Source organism: Electrona antarctica, assembly GCF_951216825.1.
Source record: "Electrona antarctica genome assembly, chromosome: 5".
Taxonomy (NCBI): domain Eukaryota; kingdom Metazoa; phylum Chordata; class Actinopteri; order Myctophiformes; family Myctophidae; genus Electrona; species Electrona antarctica.
The window spans coordinates 36,876,768-36,904,070 of record NC_136810.1 but is presented as its reverse complement, the minus strand read 5'-3'; the positions used below and the strand labels follow the sequence as shown (position 1 = coordinate 36,904,070).

Here is a 27,303-nt window from a genome sequence, read left to right as displayed (position 1 = left end):
CCCGTAACTCTGAGAGTGTCCTTGTCCTTGAAATTAAAACATTTGAGAACCACTGCACTGCATTAGTATCATCAGTAACACCTGTGAAGGGAGTAGGGAAGGGGCCTGGAAGTATGAAGACTTATTGTGTGTGCATAAAGCCTATTTCCAGTTGCCAATGTACAGTATAAAAACATATTGGACTCGCCAAGATTCAGTGTCTTTTTACTTATTGTTTTTATGTATTTTCACTTTGTACAGCACTTTGGAAACCTTGTGTTTTATGAAATGTGCTATAAAATAAATTGGATTGGATTGGAGTGCCTCATTGACTAACAGGAGCGAGGCTCGCCACTCACTTCCACTGAAGAAGCTATGAACGTACATACTGTATAATGAACCCTGAAGTTTCCAACATACTCTGATATTATATTCAATCATAAAAGGTTATGTTTCTATGCTTGGTTCATTTTTAACCATTAAAAGCACATAGGCCTGTAAAACATACTCTGATGGGATTCGATCCTGGGGCCAATCACATGCGACTCCTTGAGCATAATTTTTTTGTTTGTTTATATTCTCTGAGGTGTACAAGAGAAACAGGTCGATATCACTCACAGTCCTCTGCATAGACGCATCTCCTGGTGATTTCATCCATTAGCATGTTCTTGGGACAGCGTGGAAAGCAGCCCTCCACACTGCAACGCACACAGAAGAATACCACATTACACAGAAACACATGCATTTTTTGTCATACCTGTATTTGGACAGTACTTGAGCTGAGCGTCTTACGGAGGCAGGAAATGGCAGAGTGTGGCATCATGGTCACTGCATGTTGGGACACAGGGGCTGGCACAGGTTTGGTATCGCCACTCACAAAATATACGGTACGGGATCAGAAAACTGCTCTCTGACAAATAGAGAAAAACAGATGATTCAATATTTGTGTCACTTTAAGGTTTAGTATAGGCTACTAAATACTCACATGGCAGTTTACAAAGCCAATGAATATGTATAGTATTTGTCAATGCGCCTGTGAGTTTGTGAGAGTGTGTGCATCTGCCAATTTTATTTTAAGGATGCATATTTCTGTAAAAGTGTGTGCGAGACGAGTGCGTGCTTGTATGTATGTCTGCCTTTACAGTTTCTGATTATGTCTACTGGTGTGTACTTGGGAGCATTACTGACCCTCCAAAGTGAAGCTGCTGCTAGTCTTGAAGTCCTCTGAGTTTTGGTATTTCTGGGCTCGTACAGCCGTGCGAGTCAGAGACAGAAAGATGCCTGGTTGGGTGATCAGCTCGAAGGAGGTGTGGCCCGGCAGGAACAGCCCCTGGTGCTGGATGAAGGTCGCCCTACGACTAAACTCGGGCCCTCGACTCCAGCGTTCCATTTGGAGTCGGCTTCGCCCTGACACAGTCAGGAAGTAATTTGGTCTCTCTGCGGATTCCAGTGAAACCATAGGCACGCCTACGTGAAAGAGAGTGAGGTTAGTGGTGGGCGATATACTCACATCTCCTGTATGTATTTTTTTTTCAACTTATATTTAAAAAAAAATTTCAAGAACAATCAAAAACAAAACAAGAACACACAAAGAACAAACAAATAAACAAAAGGACATCACAGTATATGTTGCCAAACATCATCTTGCGAATCATGAAACAAAATAGAAGACAAATACTGTTATATAATAGTAGAAGACTACCGGTACACACAGACAGTGTATTTCTGGAGAAAAGAAAAAGGAAAAAAATGCATATAGTATAGTATGTGCCTACAATGCCATACACACCCATACATATACACACACATACAGTACATACATATTAAGTGGGAATAGAATTGGACAATAAAGTATGAAGAACATATTTTATCTTGTTTCCCCTTTTTAGACATTCAGTTACAGTACATTTCCACTTTAGATATCATCCCATCTATGGTATTTCTCCTTAAAATGTTAGTCTCTATTTAAGTATAATTTGAATATGATTATTTTTGTCAAAGGTTTAAGCATCACACCAAGTGCAATCATTTTTTTTTTATATATTTGAAAAACCATCCAGGTTCCTACTTCCTAGCCCTCTTGTTGCTCAGAGGTATAATATAAAAGACTCTCTCTTCATTCTCCAGTTCGCTGTCATCCTCTCCATGTCAAAGATCTCAGAGACTACCTGAAGCCAGTCTTCTATAGATGGAGATTCTGCATGAAGCCATTTACGAGTAATGGCTTTTTTTCCCTGCAGCCAAGAATATTTTCATTAGATACCTGTCACTTCCTGTAATTTCATCTGGGAAGTCTCCCAGATATAACAATAAACAGGAATCTAATATTTGTATATACCCAGGATCTCCTGCAATTTCTCCAAGACTCCAAGAATTTCTGAACAACCCCAGAAAACATGACAATGATTTGCTTCTACCTCACCGCAGTTTCTCCAGCACAACTGGGGTGCTCCAAGCTGTTTTCATTTACGTTTTGGAGTGATAAAACGAGATGTGTTTTTCCAGCAGAATTCACGGCAGGTGATGGAACTTGATGTTGTGTATTGTGTTTTGCAAATATTTAACCATTGTTCAACTGTGATTTGAGCATTCAGTTCTTTTTCCCATTTTTCCTTGATGTAGTCTATGTTTTCTGCAGTTTGATATATACAGATATGAGTACCACAGACGAAAAACAGTTTAAGTCCAAATTTCATTCTGACCCCTCCATGAAAAGGCCTCGTTGTCCTGAACCCTTATTTATCATTTACAGTATACATTATGGATCAATAGTGTGGACTTAGACTGTTTCATTTTCTTTGTTCCTTTTGTATATGCCTGAGTAATCAATTGAATAAGTTTGTTCTGATTTATTTGTGGATCACGGTTCTGGACTTCTTGATTAAAATAATTACGTAACTGGAGATATCTAAATAAATCTTGATTTAGTATGTATATCCTTTAGGTTCTGGAAGCTCTGTAATCTATTTTCTTCCATAATCTCATAGTAAGATGTGATCCCATGGTTGGAAAACCAAAACTTGAACCTATGATCCAGTTTTCCCTTCTCAGTATTTTTGATTGCTTTTCTATTTTTAACTGTTTGACAACAGTGAGCCAAGTCTGTAATGTGAAAGATGTGATTGGATCTAATGTATCTGAATTGGCTTTGGCTAATTGTTTGTCGCCTAACATAGCTTGTACTGGGATATCCTGATTACATATTTCTATGGCTTTCCATTTGGCTTCTGTATCATTAGCTCCCCATAAAGCCACAAATCTAATTTGGGCGGCGTAAAAATAGTCTCTGAGATTTGGTAGTGACACGCCTCCCTTTTCCTTACTCAGCTGTAATGTTGCATATTTAATTATTGGTTTTCTGCCATTCCAAATGAATCGTGAAATTAACTTATCCCACTCATTGAATTGTTTGGATGGAACATTAACTGGTATAAGAGTCTTGGCAAGATATTCATTTTGATAGTTTAGATTCTTGAACTCAAGGATAAAGGGAGTACAGACCAGCGATTAAGGTCATTTTTGAACAGCAATGTCCCTATGTTTAGAGTACCAACAGGGGGCACTGGTGCACCACTCACTTCAGACTGGTCTGATTTTTTATTTTGGAGTTGATAGGATTAAAGTTTTTGTCATATAAATTATCAAATTCCTTTGTTATCCAAACCCCTAGATACTTTATGGCCTTTAAATTATGTATCCTGTATAATGTATTTTCATGAACAATATATGTGCTCATAGAACAAATTTCATATGCAAAATACGATAAGGGTTAGATTGCTGATTGCTGCCTCATCAAACACAAATGTTTGGTCAAACCATGTGACTCCCATTGGAATTGCATTGTGGCAGCCATTAATCACAGACAGAGCACATAACATTCATTTGATGTGTGTGAATGAGGCCTCACTGAGTTCACTTTTCACTGCTTCCACTCCACGGTCACTGCTTGTTTTAATGGTTAATGTGGTTAAACGCTAACGTGACATGGATGCGTTCCAGGTCTCAATGGATTAAATGTGGTTTTACTCCAAAAAGAGCATTCCTTAAAATTTGATTGGAACACAAAAATATATTAAAATGTAAGGAACTACAGTAAGCACTACTTTACCACTTAAGCCGTATTTTATACGATGGTGTCACGTGGCGACACCAGCCGATCCATAAGCCTAATAAGCAGTGCCGGTCCATTCATACACTCGTGTAAAGGACAGTGTGCATATGAGAGCTCACGTGTCTTGGGATCCTTCTGCAGTCCGTTGGTGATCATGAAGTTGAAGAGCAGCCCTGGGGCGGGCAGTCTCCCTGGGGCCGGTCTAGTCAGGGGGAACACCAAACTGCTGCTCCGATTCACTCCCAACATGGTGTCATTATAGATGGCACTGAACATGGCGTAGGGCCCGTCACCCAGCTCTGTAGGGAACGTACAGTAGATGTGCTTTTAAATATTAAAAGGTAGGGTAAGTGATTTTTGTTGATTTATGTAGCTCTATTGCGGGATACATATTTTATCCAGTCAGGATAGAGAACTCAGACAGGATACAGATTAAACAAGTGAAATTGGAAGTGATAAATTAAGCTGATAAATGAGCACTCTCTTTGATTTACTGAAATGAATGCAATAAACCTGAAAATGTATTTGCTGTTCTGTTTATTATGCATAACAAAGACACTTTATAACTAGCTAAGTTATGGTAGTTACCATGTGCTGTGCCACTGAGCTTAATGCATGATGACCAGCACTTATAATACGTTATAAGTATACGGTTATAAGTTGTCATACATTATTATAAACATTTATAATGAGTGTTATAATGCCTTGCGTTATAAATGTGATTGTAATGCATTACAGACACAACCTTTAAGTAAAGTGTTACCCTTGTAGTACACTCATACATACCTTGGTTGTAGTATTCACAGTCGAAGGCTGCAAGAGAACGAGATAAACACAGTTTTGAAATCACGTATTTCAAGTAATGAGTGACCAGTGACTCTCAACCTTTTTAACGTCAACGACCCCCAGTTTATTATGCATTGGACTATGGACCATTTAATCCTATCTTTATCTCTTGGACCGCACAATCTACACTGTAAAATCCTCAGTGTCAACTCAACTACGGTCTGTTTTGTTCCATTTATAGAATACACTTCAGCCAGGAACACTCACGTATGTAGATTCATTCCAGGAGTTACAGATCATCTGTAAGGGTTCTTTTAGTTTCTTCAATTATTCCATGGATTCATTTTTCGATTCATCAAATAATTAAGAAGCTCCCAAATGTTTTTTTATACCATATTAACAAATCAAGGCAAAACAATTCTAATGAACTAGATCAGTGTAAAACATATAATGGCGTCACATAAAAATAGCAAAACTGGTCGATATACAAGCAGAGCTCGTAGATCTGCTGTTTTAATTTTAATTATGTTTTATATTTGAATAAATCTATTACTTTGATTGTGTGTCTGTGCATGTGTGCACGTGTGTGTCTGTGCGTGTGTGTGTGTGTGTGTGTGTGTGTGTGTGTGTGTGTGTGTGCGCGCGCGCGCGTGTGTGTGTGTGTGTGTGTGTGTGTGTGTGTGTGTGTGTGTGTGTGTGTGTGTGTGTGTGTGTGTGTGTGTCTACTCACGACAGACGGAGGGTGACCTCCAGTGAATGCCGACCCCCTGCTGGCAGCATTTGTGTGCGTATGCAGCGATGGACGTACAGAGACACTCACAGTCCCCTCCACGGTTACAGTTACAGGTGTCTGTCAGACAGTTCCTATAGAACCAGGCAACATCCACCTGGGTGGCACACACGCACGCACGCACACACGCACGCACGCACGCACGCACGCACGCACGCACGCACACATATACACACAGTGTACATTATTATACCCTAACAAAGCAAATGCAGTACAGTACACTAGTCTAAACACACACTAAACCACAACTGATATATCGGCAATTATTTGACTTTTTTATAGTTACCTAATGTTTAACAATTATCAACCTGGCGTTACTGTATATTTAAGTTTTTCAAATTGATTAGAAAATGTTGCGCTATTTAACAAAATAGGTCTAGGACTTAGCATCAGACCCCAAAAATCAGTTGGGCTCTAGTACGCCCACAAACAAAAATGCATGCACGTGTGCACACACAGACACACACAAATAGATAGATACATCATATAATACAACAAGTGAACCAGGCCAAATCGAAGTGGGGGAGACTAGGGGGGGTCGGGTTTAGGGGGTGAGCGGTTAATAATTCAGACTGGTGCTGATGGAGGAGACGTGAGGACAATGGGATGCGGGTCACTCTCGGGGCCCAGATGAGGCCTGCTGTGACAGACACGTCACATCAACGATGAGTTGGTCACTCCACACAAAACAATAACTGGGCCCCCGTGTCCACGCTGGCGGTGACAGGCTGACAAACATACTGTAGGTTACTAGCTAATTACCACCATAGAGCGATAGAACTCTATGTTTTAATTTGTACTGACTTGAATTTGAGATACCTTCGAAATATGTATTTTACTAGATATATTCTATGGGTTCTATGTATTTATTCTATGTATTCTCGTGACTGTAGTATAGTTCTTTGAAGACTTGCTCAGATGTGGGATGATACAAAACCGTTTTAGAAAGAGAATAAATGCAGCGCCATTGTCTGAGGGGATTAACTGTCAAAGTACTGTACTGTAACTGCATCAAAGCAAGGTCAGATCTTTTTTTCCACAGAAATGTGTATGGATCATTGACTGTGCTCATCACTTTGATGTGTACAGGCTCCTTTCATTTTAGAATGTTAATAATACAACTATAATGGGAGGGTGACCTCCAGTGAATGACGTCATCCCCATGCTGGCAGCATGGGGATCCCACGAGGACCTTGGGATCCACATGGGAACAGTGTGACTCCACCTCCAACTTAACCCATATCAGACTTAACATATCAGACTTAACCTATCCGACTTAACATATCAGACTTAACCCATCTCAGACTTAACATATCAGACTTAACCCACCTCGGACATAACAAGTCGGACTTAACCCATTAAAAGCACCCGTGACATTTTAGACTTTTTGCGTTGGCTATTAAGTAGCAGCTATGCAAGCTCACAGTGCGATTTTTTTTTCTTTTTTTCTTTAATTTTAAGCTCCAAAATATTTGGAAAATGTTGAATAATTTTAGGGATCAGATGGGGCTCTGGGGCCAAGTACATTCTGGGGGTTCTTAGCACAAAAATGTTTAGAGAACTACAGCTTTAGAAGTAATTTGTATAGAATCAGCCTCAGGTCATTAATGGGTTAATGTGGCCTGCCTGTGACAGAATTTGTCTATGACAAATCTATACTTAACAGTATGTAAGTTAAAGTATGATGTTGACATTGGCCAAGGATTCAGCCCAATGGAATTCCATTACAAAATTATAAACTAGTTATATATTTCAGAAAGTATAAAACATGTGTGAATTAGTAGAGGTACCAAGTTAACCTAATGGCAATGTGTACACGGAATTTGGTTCTAATCTGTCCAAGTCGTCAACATTAGTTCAGGACAAACACAGACAGACCCTCTTATAGACGGCTAGCCTCCTGCGTTTTGCAGGAGGCTAGCCATAATATATGCCATAATAATACCTCTCTGGTTCAGTTGCAAGAACCACTCACCTGTTTCACTCCCATCTAATCTTAGATCTGAATTGGCCTTTAGAATGAATTTTAACAACTTTAAACCCTGTAGTCTTAGAGTTACGTGATGGGATTTGTTTTGAGTTTGTAGATTGGATATTTTGGGTGAATATTCCCCCCAAGGCATGCTGTGGTTCAAGTGGTTAGAAAGAATAATAGAACCTTGTTCAGTTCCATATACAATAGTAGAACCTTTTCAGTTCCATATAGAATAATAGAACCTTGTTCAGTTCCATATACAATAGTAGAACCTTTTCAGTTCCATATAGAATAGTAGAACCTTTTTCAGTTCCATATACAATAGTAGAACCTTTTTCAGTTCCATATAGAATAGTAGAACCTTTTTCAGTTCCATATACAATAGTAGAACCTTTTCCTGGTGAGTGTATTTGTAATAAGCTGGAAACACAACTGTGTGCAGTGTCCTTTCTTGAACTATGCTCATACTCATAGAAAAATAAACTCAACGTCTTCTAATTTATGATGTGCTGGTGTTTGTGTTTTATTCATATATTTTTCAACCCAGCTTCTCCCCCTGGGTGTGCAAATTTTGCTTCTTATAAAGAATACATTGACAAAGATACAGAAAAGTAATTAGCTCAGCAGACCTCAGCTTGTGCATTTGCTGCCATCTGCTGGCCATACAGAGGATTACATATTATGACAAAATCCCTTCTGCATGATCCTGAGATTTGTAATGGGAATTCATGTGTCTCTAGGCAAACTAGGCGTGACTGTTCAGGAACAAATATTGTGTGTTTGTGTATGTGTGTGTGTGTGTGTGTAGGAGACATCGTGAAAATGCAAGAACACGTGTATGAGTGTGATGTGTGGGTAAGCTTTGTATTTGGTGTCTGTGGTATTTGGTGTTGATCTCTGAGGACCAAAGCTTACTGCCGTGGATCAGATAAGAACAGTTCCCATACCCTTATCACCAACCTACTGCCACACTGCCAGCAGGATAACCTTTCTACAGCTGCAAAGCACCATACACGGTGTGTGTGTGTGTGTGTGTGTGTGTGTGTGTGTGTGTGTGTGTGCTTTCATGTATGCATGCTGTGTGTTTGGTTGTATACATGTATGTCTGCTATGTCTATGTACTCATATGCGTGTGTGTGTGTGTGTGCGTGTGCGTGTGCGTGCGTGCGTGTGCGTGTGCGTGCGTGCGTGCGTGCGTGCGTGCGTGCGTGCGTGCGTGCGTGCGTGCGTGCGTGCGTGCGTGCGTGTGTGTGTGTGTGCACATACCACATTGTGACAAGGTGCAAAGATGTCGCTGTAGAGGATAGCGCATTCTCTCTTGGCGTACGGCTGTCTGCCCAAGTCCCCTTCACACGGTCGCTTAACTACATAATCACTCACACACTGACACGCACGCACATGCACATATACATGCACGCGCACACACACACACACACACACACACACACACACACACACACACACACACACACACACACACACACACACACACACACACCCCAAGAAGGTGATAAAGTGTCTGATTACTCTTAAATATCACCAACACTCAAGGGAGATGGTTAGAAAATTGCGAGAACGAGGGTGAGTGAGAAAGACTTTGAAGGAGTGAGAAAAGAAAGAGAGAGATACCTGGGAGAGGTTTAGAAGTAAAAAAGAGCTTCACTTTGAGGGAAACTTTGAGCAAGAGCAAACAGGCTGGAAAGAGAATTGTGTATACATTTGAGTCGGGGGATACGTACTGACAAATTCTGCCGAATCAAATACACATTGAAACAACAATTGTTCATAAATATTCAACACGATCTTTGACACTCTCGTATGAGGGTCTGTGGCACAATTTCTTCTCAACGGATTTGTTTGAAAATCGATAATCACCAGTAGGTTACTTAAACGTGGAGATGTCCAACGTCCGTTGGTCGCATTGTCCGACTATTACTAACCCTAACCCTAAATCTTTTTTTTAAGGTTTTTTTTTGTGGCTTTCGCCTTTATTTTAAAAAAAATTATGGAGGGACAGACAGTAGGCTGACAGGAAATGGGGAGAGAGATGGGGGGGAAGACATGCAGTAAAGGCCGTCGGGATCGGGAGTCGAACCCGCGGCACACTGCCGGACTGGATTACCAGCAAAGGTGCCTGGACCGCTGAGCCATGGCCCAGGCCTCTAACCCTAAATCTAACCCTAAACTCAGTCTTAACCGGTCACGTAAGTCCCCTAACCTCATATCAGTCTTCGATCATGTAAATCAGTTTCACAATGTTTTCGCTTCGGCGGCAGTAATTTCACTTCCGCGGAATCTCAGCCAGTATACATGCAGTAGTCTCCAGGCAAGCCTGCTGGCTTGATTGCATTCCGAGTGATAAGTAACCTACTGGTGATTATCGGTTGATAACATTCGAAGTGGGTGGTCTTTTCAGATACTTTTACAGATGAATAAATACACATTAATCTGGGGGTCCTTGACATGAAAATGTTTGACAACCAATCAACACTGGTCTACAGCAGTGTTTCCCAACCTTTTTTGTCCCAGGGCACACTTTTCATAGCCTAAAGATCTCAGGGCACACCTAGATATACGGTGTATAGGCCTATCTATATACATATACATACATATGTGTATGTATGTGCCAGGGCGCTGCTCTTGTGGCGACCAGCAGCAGGTTTTAGTTTAAGGAGTGTCTGTGCATCGTTTTAACTGTTTATTATGTTTGTCTTGTCAGAACAGGCCTAGAGTTTTCGAGTATTTATTAAGTCATACTTATAGCTCAGGAGGCTGAAAGATGGAGTTTCTAAGAATACTACTTTTGATGCTTTTAATGGTTTTTGCATGGAGTCACCAACATTCACAAACATTTCAGTACTCGCGGGAGTTTCTCCTAAATTTACAGTGGAATCGTCTTGATGTCTCGAGCCTCGATGCGACACTCTCTTCACAGACTTCCAACTTTAATACAGGAATAGTCGGAGATTCTGTGAATGTAAGAGATGGCCACAAGAAATCGGCATACATCAGGAAAAGAGGAAAGAAGGGTGGCGTGCGTCAACGTCTAAGGAAACAGACGGAAAAAAACCGCGTCCCACTACCCTCTATAATCCTGGCCAACGTCCAATCCTTGAGGAACAAAATGGATGAATTACATGGGAATATCAGTCATCTACGCGAATACAGGGATGTCTGCTTGATGGCATTCACTGAAACTTGGCTTACTGACTCTGACTCTGACACGTCATTTGACATCAGCGGCTTCGGATCGCCTATACGGCTGGACCGGGACAGTGAGGTAACACACAAAACACAGGGAGGAGGGGTGTGCCTATACATTAATCGGAGATGGTGTAATAACTTCACCGTGCGTGAACGGTTATGCACGCCCGATATAGAGCTCCTGTCCGTGTCGGTGCGGCCCTTTTATCTCCCAAGGGAATTTCCCCAAGTGTTTATCACCGTTGTTTATATTCATCCAAAAGCCAACGCGGACATCGCAGCGAACACCATCTTCAGAGTGACACAGTCATTGCAATCTATCTCCCCTGACGCGCCCAACATAATTCTGGGAGACTTTAATCATTGCAACCTGAAGAAAACTCTAAACAGCTTTTATCAATATGTCAACTGTCACACACGGCGCAACAAGACTCTGGATCTATGCTATGGCTCAATTAAAGGAGCATACAAATCGGAGGCGGGCCCTGCTCTCGGATCTTCTGATCATAACATTGTACACCTTCTACCCGTTTACAAGACTGTGCTAAGGAGGGAGAAGGTGCGGAAAAGACAGGTGAAGATCTGGAATGAGGATTCCTCTCTTGCCCTGCAGGGGTGCTTTGACTGCACAGATTGGTCTGTGTTTACAGAATCATCTGATAATATTGATGAAATCACAGACGCTGTGTGCAGCTATATATCATTCTGTGAAGACAACGTTATTCCCACTAAGACTGTTAAGGTTTTTCCAAATAGCAAACCCTGGGCATCATCAGCCCTTAAAAGCTTAATCCACAACAGGAAAAATGCCTTCAATGAGGGTGATCTACCCAAGGTTAGGGAACTAAATAGAGAGATAAAGTCTGAAATAAAAAAAGGTAAACTCAGGTACAAAAACAAAATCGAAGCTGAGCTGAGCAGTAACAACCTCAGGGAAGCATGGAACGGCATGAAATCTATGACAGGGGCAGATGATAAAGGCCATAAGCTCATCTCCATGCCTGGGTTTGACTCAGATGTACAGCTGGCCAATGAGCTAAATAAGTTTTACCTAAGATTTGAGAATCAGGACTTTGCTAATAAAATTAATGAATTAAAAAACGAGACTAAAGCCCCTCCAGCCCTAGTAATTGACAAAAAAAGTGTGGAAAAACACCTCAGACACACTAAGTCAAAAAGTCCAGGGCCGGACAATATATGTGGCAAGGTTCTCTCAACGTGTGCTGAACAGCTCTGCAGCATTTTTCATCTTATTTTTAACTTATCTCTTCAACAACAGCGGGTCCCTAAGTTATGGAAACAGTCCACAATTGTCCCAGTTGCCAAAATTAGAACCCCAAAGTCATTAAATGACTTCAGGCCTGTTGCCTTGACTTCATTAGTAATGAAATGTTTGGAAAAGCTAGTCAAAGATAGCATCCTAAAGCAGGTGGAGAAATCTCTAGATCCCCTGCAGTTTGCATACAGGTCTGGAAGAGGTGTAGATGATGCCACTATCACCCTACTGCATTTCTTGTACCGCCACCTTGAGGGGAAAAAAACACAGGCCAGACTGTTGTTTGTCGATTTTTCCTCTGCCTTTAACACGATCCAGCCACATCTTCTAGCCCAGAAGCTAATCAGTTATTTTAAACTGGATCTTAACCTTGTTGGCTGGATCTTAGACTTCTTAACTGTTAGGTCTCAGTGCGTGAGGGTAAATGAGGTCCTGTCTTCTCTGTTGCTCTCCTCCACTGGTTCTCCCCAAGGCTGTTGTCTCTCCTCACTACTGTATATTCTGTATACCAACGACTGTTGTAGCAATCACCCTAACAGGTATATTGTCAAATTTGCTGATGACTCTGTGATTGTTAGCCTTCTTGAAGACAATGAGGTACAGCATGGGCCAGTTGTCAATGACTTCATATCGTGGTGTGACAAGTCATTCTTACAGTTAAATGTGACCAAAACAAAAGACATGATCATCAGCTTTAGAAGGACTCCTCCCAGTCCTGCTCCTACACTCATTAAGGGCACAGAAATTGAAATTGTAGAGAGCTATAAATATTTGGGTGTCGTTCTTGACAACAAACTCTCCTTTGACTCTCATGTTGCCTCTACATCAAAAAAAGTCCAGCAGCGTCTTTTTTTTCTGAGGAAAATGCGTTCTTTTAATGTCTCGTCTGTGATGATGACTCTTTTCTATAGAAGTTTTATTGAATCTGTTCTCATGTTTTGTATGGTTGCCTGGTACGGTAATCTGACCCTGGCAAACAAGAACAGGCTCAGCAGCCTCGTCAAAGTGGCCAGTAAGATTTCTGGGAGAACCCAAGCCCAACTCATAGAACTGTACAAGAGGCAGATGCTTAAAAGAGCCTCCTCCCTCCTGGAGGTATCGGATCACCCACTTCGGTCTGAGTTTGAACTGTTGCCCTCAGGTCGTCGGCTGAGGGTGCCCACTACAAAGACTAATCGGTTCAAACTATCCTTTGTCCCGGCTGCTATTCAACTGCTGAACAGCAGATAGCACTTTATTCTTGCCTCTTTGCACATACTGCCCACTAATGCACTTTTGCTGACTTTGCTACTTTGAATGTCATGAATTCTCTGTCTCTAGTGCCCTGTTCTTAGATCTCAGTCTTGTATTGAATGTTGTTGTTGTGTGTATTTTTTACTATGATCTGGCTGCAAACCAATTTCCCGCAAGGGACAATAAAGCTAACCTTGAACCTTGAACCTTGATAATATATACAGTATATATATATATATATATATATTCATCATTCAATATTTTGAACTAAAGTTCATGGTTCCAAAAAATGAACTATTTTAGTTCTTTTTCGTTCTTTCTTTTTTGAATTATTATTATTACCACAGTACCACAGCCCATAGCCATATAGAACCTCAGACTTTATTGAATAAAAAAACGTTGGGGGATTTAATAATAAAAAATTAATTCCTTTAAAAAAAATACAATTTGGAGAAGCTCATATGCAATGTGAAATGCCACCTAATTCTTAATCCTTTTCCTTGGGCCAACTTGTGAAAGCTGCATGCTTTTATTGTGAAGGGTCTCAGTTCTCACAGCCTGCATATTTCCACGTGCTGAAAATAGCTGATCGACAAGCTCACAACGCGTTGCGTCCGCAACGCGTTGTGAGCTTGTAAATCAGCCATTTCCAGCATGGAACACGTGTACGACGAAGAATAAATCAGGCATCACTGCGCTTCTGTGGAGGGAGGGGAGATATATTGTGTTGGCCGAACGAGGCGATCATGTATGGACACTTGGACAGCTATTTTACAATTGGTGCTGTAGACTCTACAGCACCAATTGTGGTGGGTAGGACGGCAAGATTGAAGATTGATTTCCATGAACCATGGTTCATGTTTTGAGTTGTTATTAGAGAAAGTAAAAGATGTGTGATATATATATTTTTCATTTGCTGCTTTCGTTTGTTTTAGCGATTTTAGCAATTTTTGAAAGAATGGAATCACCAGCTGCTTCTTTTTTCACCTGACAGTGAACAGAGTAGGGGTGAACTTACCTCTCCATTTGATACCATCTCCATAACTAGGGTGCTGATCCGATTTATATTGCTATCCTGCGATTCAACGATTGTTGTGATTCAATATTAGTTACTTTGCTTTTATTTATACTAGAACATTTTAAATGAATGAATGAATCAATTAATTAATTTATAGTAAAAAAAAAAGATTCGGAACTTGAACTCTGAAAATCGCGGTATTAAAAATTGCGATATTTGATTGAATCGTTTTTCCCCCCATGAGAGAAGAGTGACCAGATTTTGAGAGTGAGGCGTCAATTTTCTATATTTTACACAATCCACTGTTATGGTGTTGTTACAAATGTGTTGTTTTTAAATGTGTAAGATATACATGCTGAATTGATTCCGGGTGAGTTGTACGTACGTACCTGTCCCAGCGCCCAGCTGTCCCCAAAGCTTTGTGCGTTGTTGACCTCCATGTGACTGGAGGTGGTCATGTCGTTTACTGTCACAGTGTCAAAGTTCCCACACAGCCCTCTGAGCAGGCCCTGGATGCAACAAGCAACAAGGATGCTTTTCTAAACAAAAGCCTGTGACATAATCGTTTGCGATGGCTTATCTGAGTTCTCAATTTCAAATGCATATACAAATACACAAAAGGAAATCATTTTCATTTTCCATTTATACCATTAAGACCAGGAAACGCTAGGCGTTATACCTTTAAAACCGGGAAAGCTTCAGTGTTCAACTCTTTTTATCCTGTTATATACATAGCGGAAAAAGGACTGCAAAAGCCGCAACACACCAAATTAGCAGAGTATTCTTATAAGTGCAAGGCTCAAAAGAAGGAAGCGCCAGCATACAATAAATGTCCTTTTCACATGGTGTAATACCTCTGACGAACGTACAGCGGCCACGTTTCGGCCAGATGGGCCTTTCTCAGCACTCACACTTTGTGATTGAAATAGACACTTGTGCTTTCTAAGGTGTGATTTGGGGCCCTAAAGATGAATACAAAATCAATATCAACAATACTGTCCAATACTTAGATAGGGAGGGGGGTGAAATTATGACGGGCAGTTGCTGCTGTCAAAATATAACTCCCAAGTCAAAAAACACTTTGTGTTTGAAATAGACACTCATGCTTTCTAAGGTGTGATTTGGGGCACTAAGGATGAATACAAAATGAATATCAACATCGTAATACTGTCCAATAATTAGATAGGGAGGGGACGTGTGGACGCGTCCATTGTCTGTTCGTCAGAGGTAATAAACCATGTGAAATGGACCTGTATTGTGTGCTGGCGCTATATACATCTATGCTATGTATAACAATATGATTTTTTTGTTTTGTTTTTAATACAAAATAGAAGATTTTCTGAGTCTAAATGGGTTATTAATATGCAAAATCTTCAAACACACAAATATATAATTATTTTCGCTGTGGGTTGTCTAACTGTTTCTCAAAGGAATAAACACCTTCCACTGTGGTCCAGCTCTGATGTGCACGGTAGTCTTGCGGTCCCAGAGGATGGTGATGTCCTGGCTGGCGAAGTGGACCACAGTGTAGTAGCCTGCATTCCACAGATCAAACTCTGACCCCCGGCCCAGAACGGTGGAGGGGCTCTGAGTACAGGACAAATACAGGACAACCATGGCTTACAAATTGGCAAATCAAATAGATCTAGAGAATGTACAGTACATTTATGTGCTAAGGACATGCATGTATACACGTCTTTTCTAAGGCCTTGGACGTCTTTAGGTACGTATTCCTTGCTGTTTCGTGCATGCGCGCTGCCGTTCACTTCCTTGTTTACGGCTCCAAAAGAATGGCTCGTAACTCCTAATCTAGGGAGCTCTCCATGGTTTTCACCAGAACAATGTTCTGACTTCATTTCTGACTTCAGCATGCATCTTGTTTGGAATATAAACGCTTCTAGAGAGACTTTAGCGTGACCAGCATGAGGTAAGAACTAAGAATGGAAGATTATAAAGATTATAGTTTTTGGGGGGAACAGAAGGGGGGGACCATTCAGAGTAAAATCTGCCATATCTGCAGACAATAGTTGGATTTTTTTGTTAAAATCCAACTATTGTCTGCCTTTGTCGGAATTCTCCGTCAATTAATGTACTTTATCGATATGAAGCTGAAAATCAACTTTTAACACTGGCCCGGTTGCTAGGCAATGCCGTACATACCCCCAGCACCGGGAAACGTGCGCGCGCATCCCATAAGGTCCCATTAAAAGTAGGATCTTCGTCTGTGGTGATGATCATCCATCCGAGGTTCGGATCTGATTTGTGATTTTTCATCGCATCGTGATCGAAAAATATTAACGTTTCAGGCGAAAGATAAACATTGTGAGCTAATGCTAACATAAGCCGTTTCTTACAATGGCGATCTGCGAGCGGGGAAAACGGAAGTGAAAGTGACTGAAAATGACCAATTCTCCAGCTGGCGCAACTACCCTCTATGGCCACACGGTGGCAGTTAACCGATTACATGCCACCATCTGGTGGTTAAACTCAGTACTGGTGCCAGAGTAGACAAGCAGACAGGACGTCTTTAGCCTAGTTGAGGGGGAAGTAGTTGTGTGATGTACCAGAGCGTCATCTCAACATGTCAATGGTTTCCCACTCACAAGGTCGGATTAGAGTTGTTGAGCTGTAAACATGGTTCCCTACTTCTCTCACAGGTGTTACCGCTGATACTAATGAAGGCTCTGTTCCATTCTGGTCAAACAGAGCCAGGGTGCTGCTACACCAAAGGGGGAAAAAAGGGTCTCAAAGTGTCCTTGAGTGGGTTCCAAATGGCCCCGTACGGGTATGAAACTCTGAGAGTGTACAAATGTAACATTGTATTGACCCGGAAGTAGGAAGAGTTATTCTGTGTGCATAGAGGCCATTGAACTGTGTACTCATGTGTGCGTATGTGTACATACAGGGTTGCCAGAGTTGTCTGTGAAGTAGATCTTGGTCAGTCCCACGTGGATGACCAGTATTTTCATACAGACAATGCCACTCTCATAGCAGTCCTTGTTTTGGGCCACGATGGACACCTCAGCCTCTCCTATGCTCTGGAGACAGGACAAACAAAAGAGGAATGATCCAAATTCAGAATTAGAATCAGTTTTATTGTCACATCACAGGTTTACAGAAGTAAAGAAGTGGGCGAAATTTGTATTTTGTGCATCGCTCCCATCGTATCATTATTTCATAGATAGAATGTGAGAAAGGGAAGAAGAAGGGGGAGATCAAACAAGAAAAAACGAAATAAAAATACAAAATATATCTACCATTTACATGGTGCCTGAGATAAGGTGTAAAGGTTAATTACATGGTTATTGGATGCGTAATCATAGGATGTGTCTCTTAAGTGTTCTCTTTCCCATTGTCTCTTCTTTCCACTGTACAGACCACTGGTTCTCAAAGTGGGGTCCATGGACTACTAGGATTCCTTCAAGGGTTTTCGGAATGTATTCATCCAATTCAATTACATTTTCATTAATATCTTGACAAATCTTCTCTTATGGGGGTCCCTACCACAACATACTTTGAAATGGGTGTCCATGAGAAAATACATATCAAATGTGGGGGGTCCTTTGGGGGTCCTTTGAGAACCATTGCTAGTCTAGACTGCTCACAGCACTAGTTTTGTATTACTAACATTATACAGTAGGATCCCTGTAAAGGGGTCGGCACTGGCTCAGCAGTGGTTCAGGAGGTGGAGCGGGTATTGCACGGTTCCCGCTTTGATCCCCCCTGCAGGCAATATAACGAAGCGTCCTTGAGCAAGACACTGAACCCCTAACTGCTCCGTCCAGACAGGCAGATTGGTGCCTTGCATGGCTGCTTCCGCTGTTGGTGTGTGTGACTTGCTGAATGTAATACATATACATTGTGAAGCACTTTGTTAAAAGGCCATCTATACAAAAGCAGACCACTATGCTTATACCATAACGCTAGTGGTTTGCTAGTTTCACACAAGGACACCTATAGCCCATAGGTGGACGGATGCGAACTTGGAAACCCGATTCCGGTTCAGTGTGGTAGAGGGAAAGGGTGACAAGAAGAGGAAGCAACTCTAGGGCTATTAAAGACATGGCCCAGACCACCCGGCCTCTTCGTTCTCCCGGGGTCTGCGCGGTGCGGCCAGTCGGTCCGATTCCGTTTGAATCGGAATGCCTGTTCTGCTAATTCTAATTCTATATCCCTGGGAGCGCAGGAGCCCTGGGGTTTGTGGCGAACAGTGCTGCCTTTGTGTCACCACGGCTTTGCACAACGTCCGCTTGCATTACGTTGGCGCGTGCACGTGGACACACACACACACACACGCACACGCACACACACACACACACACACACACACACACACACACACACACACACACACACACACACACACACACCTCAATCTGCTCTAATTAAAAGCCACTTTCTCTTCCAAGATTAGAAAACGAGCTCCTTGGATCTGCTTTCCCAGATCCCAATCAGTCTTGGCCAGGAAATGTCCAGGATGCTCCTCCTTTGCCCTTAAACACATACCACCTTACTCCCACTCACGTACAGTATACACTTCCCTGACACACACACACACACACACACACACACACACACACACACACACACACACACACACACACACACACACACTGCCCTCTGTTGTGTTGTGACTGCACTTCATTCCATTCCATTAAACAAGAATTGATTTTCCCCGTGCAACACGCCAAACATGCATGTCCATATCTACGCTCTAGAGCACAGGAACCCAGACACAGATGGAGAGATAGACACTTCCCACACACACACACGCACGCACGCACGCACGCACGCACGCACGCACGCACGCACGCACGCACGCACGCACGCACGCACGCACGCACGCACGCACGCACGCACACACACACTACATTCCTCACTCACTTTGAGCAGGTACACCTGGCAGTCAGAGTAGTAGTCATATTCCAGGCCATCAAAGGTATGGTAGTGTCTGTCACTGTACACCGTGCACACCGCCGGACATGGTGAGTAGCTGCAGTTGAAGAAGCCATGGTGACACGCGCTGTGGACACGGAGAAAAGGTGGACAGACATAAGATAGACATGATAAGACATAAGAAGACATGATAACAAGACATAAGATACAGTAGACATGATAAGACATAAGATACAGTAGACATGATAAGACATAAGATACAGTAGACATGATAAGACATAAGATACAGTAGACATGATAAGGCATAAGAAGACATGATAACAAGACATACGATACAGTAGACATGATAAGACATAAGATACAGTAGACATGATAACAAGACATATGATACAGTAGACATGATAAGACATAAGATACAGTAGACATGATAAGACATAGGATACAGTAGACATGATAAGACATAAGATAGACATGATAAGACACATAAGCAGCATACACGTTGGGGTCTTGGCGGTGGTGGAAAGTAACTAAGTACATTTACTAAAGCACTGTACTTAAAGGACCACTTCACCACTTTTCAACTTCTCTTCCTATAATTGGTCCTAACTAATGTTCGTGATAAAATACCACCATTTTTTCCTACTCAGTATGTGTCTCATAGGAAGGCTGTGGGCAGTTCAGAAACCCGTTCACCAGTGACATCATCGATGGTGAATCCAAGCTAATAGAAACGGCAGACTTTCTTTTCCTGAAAAGTTGCAATGCAAAAGTTGAAGCCATCGTTCTCACGATAATACAAATCTAAATATATTTTAAAACAAATCTTGTTTAAAAAGAAATCTGCCTAATGATGATGTCACTGGTGGACGGGTGTCCGAACTGCCCAAAGCCCTCCTATGAGACACAGACTGAGTAGGAAAAAATGGTGGTGTTTTATCATGAACATTAGTGAGGACCAATTATATGAAGAGATGTTGAAAAGTGGTGAAGTGGTCCTTTAAGCACAACTATTTGTTAGTTCTACTCCACTGCATCTCGGGGGGACTAAATCTGACTACATCAGACCAAATCTGTCATTTATTTGACAGATTTAGTACGTAGTAACTAAATCTGTTACTTTGTAATCTAGTTACTTTGTAGATTTCGATTTTTATTACAAAACATACATTACTCACTTCAGCCCTATATACATTTTGGCCATTTGAAAACAGCCGATCTACTGTAGATCGGCTATTTTCAAAAGATTTGTATACATTTGAAACCATGAAATGAGAGTGGGACATTCTGCTAAAACAAGTACTTTTTACTTTTGGTACTTTAAGTACATTTTGATGGAAATACTTTTGTACTTTTAATCAAGTACATTTTGAATTCCTGACTTTTGCTTGTAACGAAGTAGTTCTACATTGCATTTACTTGAGTAAAGAATGCGAGTACTTTTTCCACCACTGAGTCTTGGGGATAGTTCAACTGACAACATAGGAATGCTAAGACGTTATATTATGAATGCAGAGTTTTTAAACTAGTTATATTATGAATGACCACATGCTAAGACGTTATATTATGACCACATCAACAATATACTGTACTGGCAGTGCTGGAGGGAAATGGCTTGAAAGCCATAGCACAATATCTAAACTATACCAGCTATAGCTATACCATCTCCACAGTTTCTACAGTATGAGGACTATACCATCTGTAACATGGGGTCTCCAGTTTCTACAGTATGAGGACTATACCATCTATAACATGGGGTCTCCAGTTTCTACAGTATGAGGACTATACCATCTGTAACATGGGGTCTCCAGTTTCTACAGTATGAGGACTATACCATCTGTAACATGGGGTCTCCAGTTTCTACAGTATGAGGACTATACCATCTGTAACATGGGGTCTCCACAGTTTCTACAGTATGAGGACTATACCATCTATAACATGGGGTCTCCAGTTTCTACAGTATGAGGACTATACCATCTGTAACATGGGGTCTCCACAGTTTCTACAGTATGAGGACTATACCATCTGTAACATGGGGTCTCCACAGTTTCTACAGTATGAGGACTATACCATCTGTAACATGGGGTCTCCACAGTTTCTACAGTATGAGGACTGTACCATCTGTAACATGGGGTCTCCAGTTTCTACAGTATGAGGACTATACCATCTGTAACATGGGGTCTCCACAGTTTCTCCAGGGAGATACTCCAGTCCCATCCAGACACAGGGGCAGTTTTCTGGATAGTAGCATTCCCCACGGTGCAGCACCAATCTATATAGACCAAACACAACATTTAAATGGGGTAGGCAAAAAAAGCTTTAGCTTCAGTCAACACCTTTTTGGAACTCTTTCAAAGTGTTATTGAAATGTACTGTACTACATTCTTTGTCAAAAAAGGGCCGACTAAACATAGACATGCAATTATTCTGACAAGCAGCTCTCTCTGAACACTGCCCAGAGTTATGAAGGCCACTAACAGAGTCAAATGCACAGTGAACGCATTCAAAGTCATAAAAGTAGTACGTGCACACAAGGTCATAAAGTTATGACGTGAAATGTAGTTAAGAGTTTCCAGTGAAAGGGTTTATTTTTAGAAGCGTTCATACCCTGGAGAACAGACGCAGCCGGAGATGCAGGGCGTGTTGGGAGGACAGGTAAGGTTCAACATCAGGTTCCGGCAGGTGGGCTCGCAGGCCACGCCCCCTGTGCGCTCCGTGCAGCTGTGGTACACCTTTCCCTCGGGACATTCCCCCGTTTCCACCATCCCCTGCTCTGAAGCACACAGGCGCACACACACGCACGGACACAAACAAGCATGCACGCATAGGGATGGGTATTGCCTACAAACTCACAGTCGACACGTATCACGATACAGAGGCCACGATACGATATGTATCACAATACACATTGATGTGCAATAATGACCGGACACCGTGTGTCCTACACGACAGAGTGCCGATGTTTTGACAAATATATTGTCAGTGTCAGAAATGTTAAAGTTTCCAAATCAATTAGAAAAACTTAGTTGATAACATTTAAAGGAGCATTCAGTGATTTGGGTGATTTGGAAAACCACCCAGTCCGCCCCGGTAACAAAATGTGCACATGCACACACTCTACAGTGGGGGGAAGTGCAACAGGCCAACAGCATGTGCACCAAGGCCCGCCCCCACTCGATCATGATTGGAGGAAGGCCCCTCTCATCCTGATTGGATGAAGGCTTTGCCACCCAAAGCCCAAACCGAAACTAGGGTTTTTTTACACCAGGGGCTCACTGGGGACAGGGAGGAACTCCTTATATGGTCAGCACACTTTATAGTAGGGAGGATTATCCAAAAAATAAGAAAAAATAAGTGATTGAAGTGAAAGTGAAATCACTGAATATACCTTTAAACAAAATGCAAGGAAATAAATAAAAAAAACGCAAAAGATTTAATCATATATATCGTAACTGTCGGGCAGAAACAGATTCTGATGTCTGTTTGTTCTTTAAAGCCACGTCACACACAGCATTTCCTTCTGTATGGATATGGTAGCTGTATCGATACAATTATCTTCAAGGAATACCATACGATTTGCCGAATCGATTAATTGAACCCACCCCTAACGCATACATACACACATGCATGCACACAAACTCAACGATGAACGCACAGGCAAACTCGTAACACATTGACTAAACACAAAAAAACTACAGTGAGTATACAGTACATACACTACATCACATGCACTGTGATTAGATACACAGATACACAGACACTATACAGTACATGCACACAAGCATATGTGCATTTCTGCATTTATGTCTGTGTGTGTGTGTGTGTGTGTGTGTGTGTGTGTCTGTGTGTGTGTGTGTGTGTGCGTGTGTGCGTGCGTGCGTGCGTGCGTGCGTGCGTGCGTGCGTGTGTGACCAAAAATGTCACACACACACGCGCACACACACAAGCTGACTACACAAAGGTAAAAACACGCACGCACGCACGCACGCACGCACGCATGCACGCACACAGACACGCACGCACACATGCACATGCACACGCACACAAACACGCACACGTACACACAATCACACTCTCACACACACATACTGTACACACAAACTTAAGGAAACCATCCCCCCCCCCCTCCCTCTAGCTCCCATAAGCATCATGGGAAACAAGCTCCGACTTCAGACGTATTTAAAGCTCTTGGGGTCAGCAGACGGGAGCACACGGCCTGAAATAAAACAGCACTTTGTTGTCGGCGCGATGGCGAGGGAGGAGAGGAGGAGGAGAGGAAGGGGGCAGGCGGGGGCTTTACCTCGTTCCTCTTGCACACACTCCAACTTCCCATTTCGGCACAGGCTGATGAAGGAGGAGAGATACAGAGTGGATGAGGTGGGGCAGGTTTTAGAGAGAGAGAGGGGGGGAGGGGGGGAGGAGTGGGGTTAGGGTGGTGGGGAGGTTTCGAGAGAGAGAGAGAGAGAGAGAGAGAGAGAGAGAGAGAGAGAGATAGAGGGGGGGAGGAGTGGGGTTAGTGGTGGTGGGGAGGTTTAGAGAGAGAGAGAGAGAGAGAGAGAGTGGGGTTAGAGAAGGCAAAGTCATCAAGGACAAGCAGTAATGGAAAATGTACTCAAATGTTTTACTTAATACTGCAATGTAGAATTCTCCGTTACAAATACAATGTAATTCAAAATTTACTTGAGCTAACCCAGGTAAAGTAATGCAAAAATGGCATACCTGACAGTGTACAAATACAACCAAATGGACCCATTTGTACAGTCTCAGAGTTTATTGTTCTAAAAGGATCCTTTGGTTCCATTTGTAGTAGACTACACTCTCATAGTTACAGTCACCCTGACAGATCCTAATGTTGTTTCCACACACACACACACACACACACACACACAAATACACATACTGTAGACACAAACATTTCTTTTTAACAAGGCATTTGGCCAGCTGGACCATTAGTTGCCCGGTGTGCTTTTAACCCTTTTAGCAGTATACCATGAAATGTGCTTTTTTTAGTCATTTTATTTAATCATGCATTATTTTAAGATTATTGTTCTTATTCTTATTCTTGTTGTAGCACTTTGAGATTTGTTTCAAATGTAAAGTGCGTTATAAATAAAATTTATTATTATTATTATTATTAAATATTTACATTTCATAGCACAATTTTGCAGATACAGTATAATAAGGCAGCTGGCAATTAATTGATGTTCATCAATTCTTGTATCCAGTTTTTTATGGGATTATGAGGTGACAGTACAGTACTTCATTAGACCCCTTGGTGTGGTTGTTATGTGCAATGATGTCTTCCCTTTGTATTTAGGGTTTCTACCTGGAGGCTGAAACCTTGACAGTCAAACGTGCCAATGAAAAACAGTGATATAGTGACATCATAATATAATTTCCTCCCCTAACCCCTCCCCCTTTATCATATACAACAACAGCTGTGGGTGTGGCTTCAGTTCAGGTGGATCACCACCCATCACCACCCACTAGGCAAACCAGGCGCATACTGGTAGGCGTGTCAACAGTACACTTTTTTGAAAACATTCTTCTTCTCCTTATATAATAAATAATAATACCTGATGATCATGCTTTAGGGTATTCAAGTAAAATACAAATACATTTTACTTAAGTACAGTACTTAAGTAAACGTACTTAGTTACTTTAGTTTCCACCACTGGTGGTGCGGAGGTTTAGTGAGTGAGTGGGATGGGATTAGAGAGGGCAAAGTCATCAAGGACAAGGCTAGGTTTAAGGGCTACTCATTTGTCATCTCATCCGAGTGAGAATCGCCATTCAAGCCTCTTTATCGTGTCCTCAGGGAGTGACAGTGCAGTAGTGGTGCGTCGTAAACTGTGCAGGTAACAGCGAGAGGCAGCAGTAGTACTGCAGACAGTACTGTTAGTACTGTCTCTCCCCATGCAATGGTTTTGACATTATAACCAAAATGTTCCAAAAAATATCCTATGGGTGAAAATGTTTTGAATGGAACAACATATATCTAAAAAATATATAGATCGAAAAGATAGATCCAACTGTAAATGTCTTTCCAGGGTTTCCTTGTGATATTTTTAAATGTTAGTATTTTGTAAATGGTGCATTTATATAGCATGCATTACATTCAGCCATTCACACACAAACTCATACACCGATGGCGGAGGAAACCATGCCTGCACATCAGGATCAATTAGGGGTTCAGAGTCTTGCTCAAGGACACTTCGACACTAACTCTGGGGGAGCCAGGGATCGAACTGGGAACCTCACGTTTTTTTCCCATCCGGCCACTGTGCCGGCCACTCTACCCCTGAGCCACTGCCGCCTCTTTTGAACCATATTTATTTAATGTCACAGTATATAGAACACGGTACTAACAGTACTGACACTGAGTAACAGGTGTAGCAGAGTTACAATAAATGTGGTAGTCAGATAGATTTATGACGATGACTCACCAGGGTCCAGCAGCACTGAAGGTGACCTCTTCTGCCTGGAAGACACCGCCCATGGAGTAGCAGTGACACTGAGACCTGAACACCACACACAAGGCATCGGTTTATTGATAATAATGCCTGATGATCGTTGAACTGAATTGAAAGAATTGAACTTGGAATGTTTGCATACGTTTTTCTCCCACAATCTAAAATTGTACATGGGCATTGAGCATTGGGAGTAGGCGATTTTTACATTTTCCCAAATATAAGCTGTTTAAATAGCATTCTTGGTTAAGTCTGAGGGGATCTGAACTTGGTCTATCCCAACGAGCAGACTACAGGAAGCGGGAACTAAAAAGAGTCTAGTCAGTAGCAGAAATGTCCATGGAAACGTTGTGAATCTCGTGATACTGCTAGCGGTAGCAGTAACAAGATAGATTGGCAGTCAAAAAAAACATTATTTACCTTCCCAAAAATGCCTTGGTTAAAGTCCAGGATACTGGAATTTATACCACAACTCTCATACCAAAAAGTATTTCTCGGTCGAATGCTTTTCTAACTGGACAGTAATATTATGAATGTTTCCTTTCCATGATGGAAATCAATGGTGTTGGTCCTTGCAACCATGCCCTGAGGGTAAGAAACTAATTGAATTCGTTAATCATAATTGATCTGTCTGTCCTGTCAATGAAATCAAGTTGCTCAATATTAAGTCCTGCCTTGGCTTCAATGAAGGAAGCCACTCAGTTTAACAACTTTAACCTTTGTTATACTATTTTTAACAACACAAAGTTTCTGTTATGGCGTTCCCTGGCACAAAACATTTTCTGATGGGGGTCTTTGACATGAAATGTTCAAGAAACAATGCTGTACAGCAGTGGTTCTCAACCAGTGGTCCGGGGACCACAAGTGGTCCTTGAGGAGGTTCCAGGTGGTCCCCAGCTAAATGATGGAGAGTTGGTAACCAAATGGACCCTTATACATCTTTAACTCTTGAGTGTAAAATCATACACTATTCCATTTTACACTAATACAATTATTGTTAAACATGCATTACTTATTTACAAGAAGATTACACAATTAGATAATGTAGAAGAATTGTTATGTTGATCAACGTTTGCCTGTTAAAGACGGGGTGAAATGGTTAATTTGGGCATTTCATTTTGAAGTTTCAGCCTCAAACGCTAGGATCTGAGTTCCTGAACCAATCAGTGTCGCGTCCCTCCAGGCTATGGGACGTCTCTCCGTCTCATGCACGCACATATGCAGAGTGGTTTGTTTACAAATTGACACAGAGACGGCAGAAAAGTCAGGGGCTTATCTCTAACCTATACACAACCTATATACATATGTTAGCGTGATTATTAAGTATAAAACAAGTAATAAACTGTCTGATGTCATCTTGAATGAGATTAAAAACGGAGTAGTTCTGTAATCAAAACCACCTGTGTTTGGAGGACGACGCAGCAATGGGAATCAAACAGGTGAGCTTCATTTTTATTGGCTTTTATTGATGTGAGCCTCGAGACGTCATCACGCAGCATGTTTTCGTTTTAAAGAAGTAATTCAAATTAGATTTTTATATAAAAATACACAAAAATGGCATCCATTGTT

At 41.7% G+C, this 27,303-nt stretch overlaps 1 protein-coding gene across 1 annotated transcript in view; it reads right to left on the bottom strand.

The window, feature by feature from the left end:
- otogl (otogelin-like) overlaps positions 1-27,303 on the bottom strand; it is a gene marked incomplete at both ends in the record, with an annotated part of 75,685 nt that overhangs the window by 28,419 nt on the left and 19,963 nt on the right. Inside the window, 15 exons of the mRNA XM_079502303.1 lie at positions 598-677; positions 772-889; positions 1,168-1,446; positions 4,210-4,389; positions 4,877-4,903; positions 5,607-5,763; positions 8,908-9,024; positions 14,762-14,881; positions 15,813-15,959; positions 17,276-17,410; positions 19,256-19,394; positions 21,429-21,536; positions 21,872-22,037; positions 23,565-23,608; positions 25,711-25,785. Coding sequence (XP_079358429.1) covers positions 598-677; positions 772-889; positions 1,168-1,446; positions 4,210-4,389; positions 4,877-4,903; positions 5,607-5,763; positions 8,908-9,024; positions 14,762-14,881; positions 15,813-15,959; positions 17,276-17,410; positions 19,256-19,394; positions 21,429-21,536; positions 21,872-22,037; positions 23,565-23,608; positions 25,711-25,785 — 1,892 coding nt within the window. The remainder of the gene's footprint in view (positions 1-597; positions 678-771; positions 890-1,167; positions 1,447-4,209; positions 4,390-4,876; positions 4,904-5,606; positions 5,764-8,907; positions 9,025-14,761; positions 14,882-15,812; positions 15,960-17,275; positions 17,411-19,255; positions 19,395-21,428; positions 21,537-21,871; positions 22,038-23,564; positions 23,609-25,710; positions 25,786-27,303) is intronic.